General features: G+C 36.8%; 1 protein-coding gene across 1 annotated transcript in view; it reads right to left on the bottom strand.

Annotated features, from left to right (window-relative positions):
- FAM188A (family with sequence similarity 188, member A) overlaps positions 1-14,032 on the bottom strand; it is an 87,985-nt gene that overhangs the window by 14,936 nt on the left and 59,017 nt on the right. The window contains exon 11 of the mRNA XM_011968108.1: positions 2,594-2,666. Coding sequence (XP_011823498.1) covers positions 2,594-2,666 — 73 coding nt within the window. The remainder of the gene's footprint in view (positions 1-2,593; positions 2,667-14,032) is intronic.

The raw sequence follows: 14,032 nt of genomic DNA, 5'->3' as shown, positions 1-14,032 counted from the left end.
AAAATATATTTTTGACCTTGTTTTATAAGTATGCTTGATATCAAAATAAGTATTGGGCTCCTAAGATCCTCAAGATTCTGAAACGGGCAGAAATTGCTCAACTAGAAATGAGAGTATCAAATCCTTACTCCATTAAATTAACAGTTCAAAGTAAACTTAAATTTAGAAAGGTTAAAAAGTACCTCTTTATGACTTTAGCCTTTCAGAAAGATACTGGTAGTAGAGAGAAGGGGAAAGATTGCTGAAACACTTAAAATCTAGTCTTGGTTCTCACATTTAGGTATGTGGCTCTGGAGAAGCAAGGTTTTAATGAGGACATGGAGGTAAAGTGCTGTAGAAATTGTAACATTCCATGCAAATGCCACACATCATTCTTAGACAGATCCCCACTTACATACCAGGTTTATGTTCCAAATGATCAGTACTAAATCACTTGTTTAGGTTATGGAAGATGTGGTCTCATAGAGGCAATGCTATAAATGGTGATTCGCCTGTACATGTCTATTTAATTAGGAATATACCCACAGCACAGTGTTAACAGTGTGACTGCAAATCCACCCAGTCAGATACCCGGGTTTAGCAACCAGGGGTGGGAGCTAAAAGTAAGATAAAGATATAAAAATACTCCTGGGTACCTTCAGTGTCCTTCTAGGTCAGTTATTCTACGAGCATTCTGAGGAGGGTGACAAAGGATAACTGTCCCTATACCAGTCTCTGCTAAATGGAAACTATATCTAAATGCTTGTAAGAACTTTTTGTATACTAAGTGTTCTGAGAAAGCGTGATTTGCTTACATCTTGAAACAAAAGCATACCATTTGGAGAAAGAAAATTAAATTAGCCGATTAGTCTGTAAGTGATTGAAAAGAATAAAAACTGAAAAATTAATCTACTTTTAATCCTTCTACTTCTTAGAGCTATCACATAGCTAAACCATGAACAGTGTGAAATTTAGATGAAAAGTAGATTTTATCTTCTTCCTAAGTCATATATAGAGGCATAGTTTCTAAGCTATCTGAATAAATTTTGCTTAATAATTCAGTTTATAGTCCTGATAAGTTGTTACACATAACTCTGTAGATTAAAACCATTTAATAATTTTCTTTGTCTAGTAGAAATACAGCAAATTTATTTTCATATGCATCTCTCACAACTCAATTCTGAAATAACTGCCCTGATTATGTTTTAGTATTGGTAATCTGAGAAGTTCTAATTTTCCTTGGTACATTGTAAAAGAATAGTACAAGCCTGCTACCTCATTAGTGATTACTGAAAGCAAACAAAGCTACTACTTTTGACAACTGTCTCCTACTTTAACAACCTTAACTTCAGTATCTTTGCAGCACTGATGAAATTTTTTTAGTCTTACAACATCAGCCTTCTAAAGTTTAGGGCTCCTATGTCTGCTCTGAAGGCATTTTTTCATGCCTTTATTCTTTAATAGTTACTATCTCCTAAGATTTTCTGATCCTCTCCTTGTATGTTTCTTTTCTCAAGAAACTCATTCATTCCCAGTTTCAACTGTGGTTCCCAAATCTTCACTAGTAAAACACAACACAACACTACACTTAACGATTACATGAAAGCCATGTGTTTGGTTTTGGGAATGTTCGTAGTTATACTGGGTTAAGAATACGACTATTACCTTGGACAATCGCTTGTACCACTGGGCAAGGTGCTTTCTACATTATTCATTTAATATTCATAATGCCTCTAAGAACTAGGTACTGTCGTTCTAACAATGATACCTAAGAAAACAGCAGACCTAAAAGTAACTAGCCTAAAGTTATCTGCTAGTAAGTGCTAAGAGTATATTCTTAGAATTTGCATGACATGGATTTTCAGAGAGGAAAAGAGCAGATGACTAAGTGTAAAATGTTGCAAGATAGAAGAAAGTATATTCATAAAGATAACTGAATCCATTTAGGTGTCCACAAGGACTTCACTGATCCAGCAACTTCCATTTCTACATGGTACTTTGTAAGGGAACTTTCAGGTATGACAACTTAGTTTTGAAGTTATACTTGAAAGGTCAGTGAGTTAGCTATAATAAAGTCGTAACTGTTACCTAAATATGTAAACACAAAAGTGATCAAAACAACCTCGGTGACAATGACTCAGCAGACATTTTAATGATATATAAAACTATACTTTGTTAGGTAGAATAGCTAAGCATAGGCTCCAAAGTGAATGATTCAGATGATCTTCCTCTGCTTCTTTATCCTGGGAGGTCAATTATACAGAAATATCCTGGAAGATCTGTTTATTTAATATTCGTTTGGATAAGTAAAGAAGAAAATGACTTACTTTTCAAACAGTTTGTTCAAAAGGTGGTATTTTTCCCTGTTTGGGGTCAAGATCAATCAGAGGTCAACTATACCTTCAGTACTCCAAGAAACCCAACTCAACAAGGACTTGTGTGCTATTTCATTTGTTCACATTTTCACTATTTTCCTTTTAAAATGTTCAAGAAACACAACTTACGTTTCATTAAATAACCCAATGTATCTTTTGAATAAAATCAGGTAGGTATCAATGTATTTCAAACATATGAAGACATAAAACACAGAGATGATGTTAATAAAATCTTTTACCTTCTGGGTCGTAGGTTTGAAAAACTCTTCTGGCTTGTTCTGAAGGAGCTTCAGGGGCAACTAAAGCCATATCCTGAAAAGAAAAGAAGCACGTTGTCAACTAGCTATACTATCATGACATTAAAAAGAAAACAGATACTAGGGTAGGGAGACATGACATTGGAGTCAGAAGACTTTGAGTTACATTTGTATCACAGATGTGTAACGAGATAGGTCATAAACTCTCCAGGTCATTTATTTTACATTTGAAAAATGGCAATAAAACTTCAACCACAGAAAATTGTTGTGAACAATACATGTGAAGCTTTATATAAATACTTAAAATACTGGGGAAAAAAGTCTAATTATACAGGCAATTACTATAAAAATGTAGCATGAAAAAAAAACAAAACACAAAACAAACACAAAAACAAAACCTGAATCATTTTTTTCCACATTTTTTTGTTCAGGTAAGAAGAAATAAAATATACTCTAGTTTTCAAATATTCGAAAATAAAATCCAGAGATTTATTATAGCAAATAATGATACAATTAGATAGCAATGCATTAAAAATTTTAATTTAGTAACCTAGTCAAAGCTCAATCAAGTTCTACATGTCCAGAATTTTAATTTTTCAGAACTCAAAGGAAATACCCTAGAGACAAATTTCTTTCCCCCATAAAACACATTCTCTACCACGACTAATTTCTCACAGAAAACATTTATCAGGATTCAAAGCACAAAATTTGTGTTATCTTTGATTCTTTACATTTACCCCACATATCTAAGCCATTACGAAATTCTACTTGACACACATGAATCTAAAATGCAGGCTCTTGTTGTTTACCTTTGGTTAGCTTTTACCTATAATTATCTTTGCCTATAATGGTGTTCACTCAGACAAACGTCATCAGAGAGTTAAGTTTCCAAGTATCCCTTCCTACTACCTTGAACCCTTTTTATGGGGTACAAATGTTAAAATCTAAAATGCTGTTCCCCTGTGGACACAATTTTTGCAAGAAATGTACTTCTTAACTGTTATTCTAATATCTCACCTGTTCACGGGTGAAGAAACTAAGAATCAGAGGAGTTCTAACTCAACCATGAGGACTCGGTTCCTGAAAACCTTATTTATAAAAAACAGGAATGGGAACTAAAACAAGGCAACCTGCGCAAGCCCTTACACATTTTTCATGTATTATAATAAAAGGTAAAGCAACTTAAAAACCACTTGATATTTTTTAACATCTGTAAAATTTTGTAAAGTACAGTTGTCTCTCATTTACAATCCCTGGCTAGAAACTTCTTAGGCGCACCCTTCCCTGCATTTCCAACATTATTTTGCTGATAATGTGTATGCCCAAGTGACATGTTTTTCCTTTGGCTTAACTTTCAATGCCTTTTTGATTTTATGATCTAGTCCTTTATTGCTGAACCCTTCAACTGTATCTAGTCTTTTGCTGTTACAAAAAATGCTGAATCAAATAAACGTGAACATGTAACATCAGAAATGTGCAGTTATATTTGCACAGCAGGTCACCAGAGTGGGATGGCTGGGTCAAAGAAAGGTTTACTTAACCCGAACAATATTTCTTAAAAACCCTCTTTCCTTTTTCTGATACATTACCAATATAGCCTTAGCTCTATAATTAACTTTTATCCCAAAGCTAGGATTGCAGTGTTGGCTCTCAGATTTAGGGAGCAATTGCTGACACATGGGTTATTATTATTCCTCAGTTCCCTTTATCACTCCCAAACCTTAGTTGCAGATTTCTACATTTATTCTAGTATAAGCTTTAGCGCCCTTAACTATTTCTAACACATTTTTCTTTTTCAATTGTCTCTATTTGACTGTTGAAATTTGTAGATGAACACTATAACCTTTGAAATTCTGGCTGAGAAAGTACATGGTTAACAGATCAAATTTTATGCAGAGGGGAACTTACAGGGGCACAAAATCAGGATACAGTTACTCTTTCTATTCACCATCTGTTCCATTCTCAACCTTTTTTTGGGTCACTAATAAGTGAGGAAAAGTTTTAAAATGAGTTTTAAGATTTGCTGGAAATTTCTAAGTATTACTTAAAACTATGATCTAAATAGAAGAAAAGGGAGTATCAGGTTATTTTTTCTGGGTTAAACTAAATCTTTGTGGGGGAAAGGTAGCAGAAATGTAACTGAAGCATTACTTCAATATTGCTACAAAGTAAAGTTTGGGAAATTATTGCTGTTTACATAGTAGAGGGAAGCAAGTAAAATTCCAGATTTTAGCCATAGAAGGTTTAGATCAGATTCTCTGGCATTAAGGAGCTGAAAGTTCTGGAGTGTAAAAATAATTTAAAGCAAACTACTTGATGCCTTTTCTCTAAGTGCCGTGTGTTTTTTAAAAAAATACTCTGCTTAGTGGTTGGGCGCTGGGGGTCACGCCTGTAATTCCAACACTTTGGGAGGCCAAGGCGGGCAGATAACGAGGTCAGGAGTTAGAGAGCAGACTGGCCAACATGGTTAAACCCCGTCTCTACTAAAAATACAAAAAATAGTTGGGCGTGGTGGCGGGCTCCTGTAATCCCAGCTACTTGGGAGAATGAGGCAGGACAATCATTTGAACCTGTGAGGTGGAGGTTGCAGTGAACCGAAATCATGACATTGCACTCCAGCCTGGACGACAGGGCAAGACTCTGTCTCAAAAAAAAAAAAAACAAAAAACAAAAAAACAAAAACTACACCAACGTAGAACGAAATTAAAGTAAACCTTAAAGAAAAGTATACCACTTATCTCTTTCTTGCCTCTGGTTATGAATAGGCTATATAAGCTCGCCTGCTATAGAAAGAGCAGTTGGAACTCAGGCAAATGTCCTGGTAGACTCTAGTTAACACATGTTCATTTAGAGCAGGGTTTGGTAAGCATTTTTCTGTAATGGGCCATTGAGTAAATTTTTATGTTTTGCAGGGCACATGGTTTTAGCAGCAAAATACATGACCATGGCTATGTTCCAATAAAACTTAACTTTACCAAAACAGGTAGTGACTTGATTTGGCCTGAGGGCCATCTGCTGACCCATGATTTAGATAACATATTACATACTTTTTTCCCCCAAATGCTCTAATATTTATTTTTTTGAGATGGATGGAGTCTTGCTCTGTTGCCCAGGCTGGAGTGCAGTGGCGTGATCACACCTCACTGCAACCTCTGCCTCCCAGGTTCAAGCACATCTCTGCCCCAGCCCCCCGAGTAGCTGGGATTACAGGCACTCGCCACCATGCCCAGCTAATTTTTGTATTTTTAGTAGAGACGGGGTTTCACTATTTTGGCCAGGCTGGTCTTGAACTGCTGACCTCTTGATCCACCCGCCTCGGCCTCCTAAAGTGCTGGGATTACAGGCTTGAGCCACTGCGGCCAGCCCTTAACATTTATTAAACATGCCAACTTTTTGATATATGGGGGCAATAAAGACATCTTAATCACCTTTACAGATTTTTACAAAGAATATATTTTGGCTATTATCAGAAATAGAAAAGAGGGCAGGGAATTCTAGCTAGAAGGTATGGAATCATGAAAGGCAGGGAGATGTGACTTCATAGCGCACAGGGAAACTGAAAAATGCGAACAGGACTCAGAACTGTGACAGAAAAGGAGGACTTAGGAAGGGAAATGAGCTTCGACAGAAGAATGAACTTGATTTTTGAACTTTTAGAGTTTGGAGGTAATGGTTAAACATCCAAGTAGAATACATGGAGTTATCTTAATACTTGGCACACTAGAAACACTCACTGTTTGCCAACTGCGAGCTTCTCGTGAGCTATTAGAAATAGAATACTAGTGTTAGACTGAGGTTACGGCTGGGGAACCTGCCAGGGAAAATACTGAAAACTGATGAAAGCAGATTCCTTCAAAGAACTAAGAAGTGAGTACAGTTGATCCTCAAACAACACGGATTTGAACTGCATGGGTCCACTTATATGTGAAATTTTTCTCAATAAATATATTGGAAATTTTTCTTGAAAATTTGCAATAGTTTGAAAAACTCACAAACTGTGCAGCCTAGCGATATTTTCAAAAATTAAGAAAAAACTAAGTATGCCATGCATGCATAAAATATATGTAGATACTAGTCTATTTTTTTTTTACTACCATGAAATGCCACAAATCTATTACAAAAAGTTAAAATGTACCAAAACAGGGGCATACAGACCGTACCTGGCACCATTCACCGTCAGGAGATGTAAATGAATGTGAAGATGCAGTATCAGATCATAACAGCATGAAATTAACTTTAGTGCATACTGTACTACTGGAATAATTTCATCACCATCTCCTGATGCTATTGTGGTGAGCTTGTGTTGTACCTGCTTAAAGCACAAGTGTGACGCTAATCATCTCCGCATGTGCAGCCCATCGCTCCAGTGAGTTCCACATCACAGTAAAAAGTGATCCCAAGCAGTCCTCACATACTTTTCATCATGTTTAGTGCAATACTGTAAATCTTGAATGAAACCATGGGACCCATATGAAGTGCCACTAGTGATGCTGGAAATGCTCCCAAGAAACAAAAGTCTGGACGTAAGAAAAAGTGGAATTGCTTGATATGCACCATGGATTGAGGTCTGCTGCTGTGGATACTCACTATGTCAAGAGAAATGAATCCAGCGTAAGAATATCATAAAAAAAGAAAAGGAAATTCGTGAAGCCATTGCTGCAGCCATACAAATCTTCCACTTTTTGCAAAATACATCCTTGTACAAAAAATGCGACTTGTATGTAAGTGCAGGATTGCTATAGGAAAGGCACACCTTTAGATTCTAATAAGATTCAAGAAAAAATGCAATCATTATACGACAAGTTAAAGCAAAACAAAAGTGAAGGAGCTAAAGGTGGAGAACTTAATGCCAGCAAAGGATGGTTTGATAATTTTAGAAACTGGTTTGGCTTTAAAAATATCAAGGTAACAGGAGAAGCAGCTTCTGCTAACAAAGAGGCAGCAGGTAAGTTCTCAGAAACCATTAAGAAAATCTTTGAGAAGAAAGAGTATCTGCCTGAACAGGTTTTTAATGTGGACAAAGATGCCCTATTCTGGGGGGAAAAATGCCATAAAGAACACTTATAAGTAAGGAACAGAAGCAAGCACTAGGATTTAAGACAGGAAGCAAAAGGCTACTGTTTTATGCAAATACAGTCAGGGTGATGATCAGGACTGCCCTTATCTATAAAACTGCTAACCCCAAGCCTTGAAGGGAAAAGACAACACCAGCTGCCAATCTTTTGGTTGTATAAGAAGGCCTGGAAGACAACGCTTTCTCTGGATCGGTTCTATCAATGCTGTGTACCCGAAGTTACACAGTACCCTGGCAGTAAGAGACCACCTTTTAAAGTTCTTCGGATATTGGACAAGGTCCCTGGCCACCTAGAACCCCATGAGCTCACCACCGAAGGCATCAAAGTAGTTAACTGCCCTGTAATGCAACATCACTAATACAGCCTCTAGATTAGGAGGTCATAAGGAGCCTTGAGGCTCATTACACACAGTACTCTGCAGAAAAGATGGTTATTCCTATTAAACAGAACCCCAACAGCAAGAACAACATGGAAGTCTGGTAGGATTACACAGCACTGAAGAGGCCATCATTGTTACAGAAAAAGCTAATCCATCCAGCCCAAAACATATTCCTGCTAGAGAAGACTGTGTCCAGATATTGTGTATGACTTCACAGGATTTACATAGCCAATCAGGGTAAAGGGTTTCAAGATACAGATCTCAGAGAAATTCAAGAGCTAACAGACACCACATCAGAGGAAATAACAGAAGATAGCTTGATAGAGATGAATGCTTCTGAACCAGTGCTGGACAATGAGGAAGGTGATGTATAAGAAGCAGGACCAGAAAACAAACTGACATTCATCTTAATTTTAACATATTCTTTTCTCCAGCTTATGAGAATCCAGTATATAATACATATAAAATACAAAATATATGTTAACCTACTCTTGGTTAAGGTAAGGCTTCCAGTCAACAACTGGCTAACAGTAGTTAAATTTTTGAGGGAGTCAGAAGTTCTATGTGGATTTTTGACTATGCAGGGGGTTAGCACCCTAACTCCCATGTTGCTCAAGGGTCAATTATGTTTTCAAAAACGAATTGTATTAGTCTATTTTCACGCTGCTATAAAGATACTACCTGAGGTGGGGTAATTTATAAATAAAAGGTTTAATTGACTCATAGATCTGCATGGCTGGGGAGACCTCAGGAAACTTACAATCATGCCAGACAGTGAAGGAAAAGTAAGCGCCTTCTTCACAAGGCAGCAGGGAAAAGAGCATGCAGGGGAAGCACCAGACATATATCAACCAACCAGATCTCCTGAGAACTCACTATCAGAAGAACAGCATGGGGGAAACAGCCCTCATGACCCAATCGCCTCCCACCAGGTCCCTCCTTGCGATGGGAGATGAGATCTGGGTAGGGACAAACAGCCAAATCGTATCAGGAATTAAGGCAACTTATTGGTTGAAGTTAAGTGTAAAACAAGTAACTCAAAACCCTGTTTGTGGGGAAATGATAACAAATACATTTGTTAGCTATCTAAACAGAAACTCTTTTTCCTCCCAACAAACAATCCAGCGATATTGGTTAGGTTCCAAATAACAAAACCACCAACTATAACTGCCATTACTAATAAAACAAACTGTGTCTTAAACAAGAAAAAAAAATCATGTTTTCCTTTTTTGGTCTCAGTCATATACTACTAACAGCTAATTTGGTCAACTCCTTAGGCATTAACTCTTAATCATATTACTTAAAAAAGATGTGTTTATACTACAGGATGAAAAAAGAAAATGAAACGAGAAAAAACCCAAGAGATTATTGTAAATTCAAATGGAAATATTCCAGAAGTTTTCTTTCATAAATCAAAACCAGTACATAGTCTTCTAAAGTGATTACTGGCTTGCTTATTTTGAGTGTTTACAATGCTTTTCGGATTACCATAGAAAATGATCTTTTAGTTAAACCTTGTTTAAATTTATGTAATGTTTAAATGTTTAGAGATGTAATCAGAAAAAGTTACAAAACCACCTTCTATTCCCATTAAAGTGTTTCATTTTGCAGTTCTTTTAACTCTGTAATTTTAATTCAAATTATAAACACTAATTTTTACCAATTTATTTAACTTAAACACTTGTAAACAGGGTTCCTAGTAAAAAGATCTGTAGAAAAATCCATGTAGCAAACTTAATATTAACATTCAATATACTGCATATTTGCATAGCAAGTTTGAAGAGCAAGTATAGAATTCCATTCAATTGAAAGTGTTTTACTGCCGTATTTTTCTTATTGTACGTAAAACGGTTAGAAAGAATGTAATAACTTTATAAATGTGAAGAGGAGGATTCTACCCCTCAGATTTTCCATTTCCAAAATGTAATATAGCAACAGTTTTTAGGTTCCATATGTAGTATATTTTCTCTAACTATACACAAAACCATAATTTCTTAATCATTTGGCAGGCTTAATAGATGGTAGAGAAAAACCCAGTCTGTGCACTCAAGGTCACAGTCTAACAGAAGAGAGAAAAACATGCTACTCTATCTTTACTTCCATGAATATTATTAAAATTATCCTAAGAAAATTATATTCTAGGATGAAGTTCTAACAAATATACACTAATCCTATACTCCCCCCCAACACACAAAAAAAACCCCCCCATGAATGATAATTAAGTAAAGGGATTCCAAGGTCAGCAAATATAGTTGCATTTTCTTTTCTTCATCCCTAGTTGTAATACTAGGAGAAAATTTCAACATGTACTGCATTTGGAACTCTTTTAGGTCCCCTCAGTAGGAACAGACCCTACACACATAAGACTCAACTATTACATACTGTTTTAGTTAGCAATTAAAGCTCTGATTTATCATCGAAATTATTTTTATTGTAAAAGCAGTTCTTTATATTAGTCTGATATAATCACATGATTTTATCAGAGGAATTTATATTCAACCAATTTACTGGTCAACAGGGATTGCTAAACAATATAGCTTTTAAAATTATCCAGCCTCACTCAGCTTAATTGCAGGGGGTTGGCAGGGAGTTGGGGATGGAGGTAGGTGGACCAAGCTGTTAATGGGACTAATAGCCTACAATCATGAAACAGATATCTCCTTTTCACGCAGCTCTGTATTATCAGTGTAACTATTCACTGTTCACCATAAACCTTTTAAAATGTTGTAACATTAGCCATCCTTCCAAACACCTACTGAAATATAAGGCCTGTGTACAGTGGGTTGGCTGGGGATAAGTAGTTCACTACTGAAAAGGTCTTTAAAGTTTATTCATTAAGCCTTTCATCATTATGAAGAGCAATCTGCTGTCATGATTCATCAAAGAACCTCCGAGAGCATCGTCATCTAACTTCAAGAATGATTGCTCATATATTTATGACACTTGAGCTTGCAGACAACATTTTATAGTGTTAAAAGTCCCTCCAATAAATAAATAAAAGGTAATTGGTATATAATTTACCTTTAAGTAAAATTTTACTTTATAATGTTTCACCTTTAGTCTTTGCTTACTATCTATATTTATGACCAAATAATTTGGGAAATAGATTTTAAGTCAATTAAATTATCTCAAAACATAGTATGTCATTAGCACCAGCAAGATTAACAGAATTCAGTTAATCCCAATATCTGAAAGCAGGAAGGATGGTGGTCTTTTTTCTTACTCTTTCATTCTTTTCCAAATAATGTGTAAAGCCCAGGTCACCTCCACAGTAGCCCACTGCTGTGAGGCACCAATCTGTGTAATATGGGCAGAGAAGCCAGGGTAGGAAACACGGCAGAGAGCCCTCTGAGGTTCCTCCTCTAGAAACAGACTCTAAATGCACAAGTGGAAATAAGGCAGTGGGAGAAGAAGTTTCTAACAGATGTGATCTACTCTTGTGCCGTAATTAGTAAAATCATTAATGAGTGAGCTGCTGACTCTCCATTATCATAATTGACCAACTCACTTTAAAAAATCCGTCGAGCTTTTCTTGATGTTAGGTGATGTTCTTGGAGGTTCTTTGATTATTCATGACAGCAGATTGCTCTTCATAATGATGAAAGGCTTAATGAATATACTTTAAAGACCTTTTCAGTAATAAACTACTTATCCCCAACCAACCCACTGTACACAGGCCTTATACTTTAGTAGGTGTTTAGAAGGATAGTTAACGTTACATTTTAAAAGATTTCTGGTGAACAGTGAATATTTATACTGGTAATACAGATAAAGGTACCTGAAAAAATAAAGTTACTCTTTATTTCAAAGTTAGGACTCTTTGTATCACTGGAATTAATTTAAACTGTTCAATCACCTAGATACAAGGTAATCGATGGTGGTAGATATTATTGTTCCCAATTAGTTGCTGCTTCCTCCTTCTAAGAGGATTATTTGTCACTGTCTGTTGCTAAGTGACGTGAAGTACCTGTCTGTGAAAGGGGCCTACTTCCGTGCCTCTGTGACATCAGATTTAGCCAGAGAAATACAACTGGGAGTGACATTATGCCAGCTCCTAGCAGAAGCTTTAAGTGCCACTATCTGGTTTGGCCAGGAGTCTTGTTCTTTTCCCTCTCTTATGAGAGCTGCACATTCCAGGCAGAGGCTACTCCTTCAGCCCAGATTTTAAAATAAAGGAGACACGTGGAGCACACCTGCAGCTGACATGTAAGTTACGAGGGCGGTAAGCTTTGGGCTGGGTGTGTTGGGGAGAGGGTGGCAGTGGTGTGTTCCAGTACAGGCAAAAAGAGGGTACATTGTTTTTAGAGATGTTAAAACATTCTCAAATTCCTTTTTGCCATCACCACATGCAGGCAAATCTAAACAATGTCAGTGGTCAAATACTCCTTCTACCCGCAGGACGGGTTGTTCTCATCGCCCCCTTCTTGAATACCACTGTGTACATGACTGAAATGTCAGGGTTGTTGGTTACTGCAGCAAGCTGGCGAAAGGGATTAAAACCTAATATACTGGCTTGGGCTGTATGTTGCTTGTGCCACATGTATTCTATTTGATCTTCCTATTGAGAGCAGTCTACATTTTCCTCTTGTGTCTTCCCTCATGCTACCCAGGGACTCTGACCTTAACAATGTAAGCTGCACATGGAGGAATCTCCACATATGCAGACTTCATGTTTCCTATGAAAATGAATGCTTAAGAAGATGACTGAAACTGTAGTCCACTCAATACCAATTAATTTAATCTTGGGAGGCTTGGATTAGTATGAACAAAAAGTGAGGGCCCCCAACCAATCCTACCCTCCTTTTCTACAATTTTAAACAAGGTTTGCATGATTAAAAATTAGTCACAGTACTCACATTTATAATTTAAAGTTTTATCACAGCTGTACAGAGAAGCTTTGATTGTTGACTGAGAAGGCCGTTCTACTTCCATGAATTTGCTTTATATTCATGCCATGGATATTCCTGTTTAGCTTTCTATATCAAGACAGACTTTCATATAGTAAAGATGATTTGGAAATAAATCTGATTATTTAAGCTGGTCCTATAGCTGATTGTCAACCTTTGCTTTCATCTTAATATCCTAGCACAACTAGTATGGTTTAGCTATAATCAACCAATTACTATTCCCCAAATACAGTATTAACTTTCCCATTACAACACTACATCTATACAGCCTTCATTTCATATCAGTCTCAAAGTTACCATGTCCTTTCATTCAACTATAATCTCTTCTACACCGACTTCTTCCCTCTTCCAGGCTCTACTCCACTCTAGCATAATGAGTTGTTTTCTTGAGGGAGGGAAGTTAAATGCACAGCTCAGAAGCCAGAAGACTGGAGTTTGAATCCTGCCTTGGTACTCACTAGTATTTAACTTTGGAGATGTCATTTTTCTCACTGGCCTCAGACTGTAACACGTAGATGAAAACGACATGCAGCTCACAGGGTTGGTTTGAGGATTAAATGAGGAATACTCCTGAGATGATTAAATAGTATACTGCCTAACACACAGACAACATTCAGTAAATGTTCACAGTAAACTATTACCAAGTATTATTAATCCTTACATTTCAACAGTACTTAGCACAATGCTGAATGTGTGTGACAGTAGGTAGTGTGGGAAATCAGGTAGTGCCACAAGAAGGTAGTAAGCTGGAAGAATAGAAGCAACAAGAGAGTAGGAGAATCAGTGGACACAATACGAATGGTGGAAGGCTGGACCAGGAATGCTGAGCAAGATTTTGATAAGCACATTCTGGGCAGAGGGTAACATAAGCAAAGCGTGTGCATACACACGCAAAAATCTCCCAAATTAAACTCAGTAAGACTTAGTGATGGTCATCTATTAACCATACAAGACCTTTTTTTGTACTCTGCTATCAACTCTACTGTCTATAATTTTTTTCTATCAATTCTAAACAGATAGCTCAGGGTGTGGGCTTAAAGATACTGACTCTTAATAAAAA

Source organism: Mandrillus leucophaeus, unplaced genomic scaffold, assembly GCF_000951045.1.
Source record: "Mandrillus leucophaeus isolate KB7577 unplaced genomic scaffold, Mleu.le_1.0 Scaffold83, whole genome shotgun sequence".
In the NCBI taxonomy this organism is placed as follows: domain Eukaryota; kingdom Metazoa; phylum Chordata; class Mammalia; order Primates; family Cercopithecidae; genus Mandrillus; species Mandrillus leucophaeus.
This window is presented reverse-complemented; position numbering and strand designations above follow the sequence as displayed.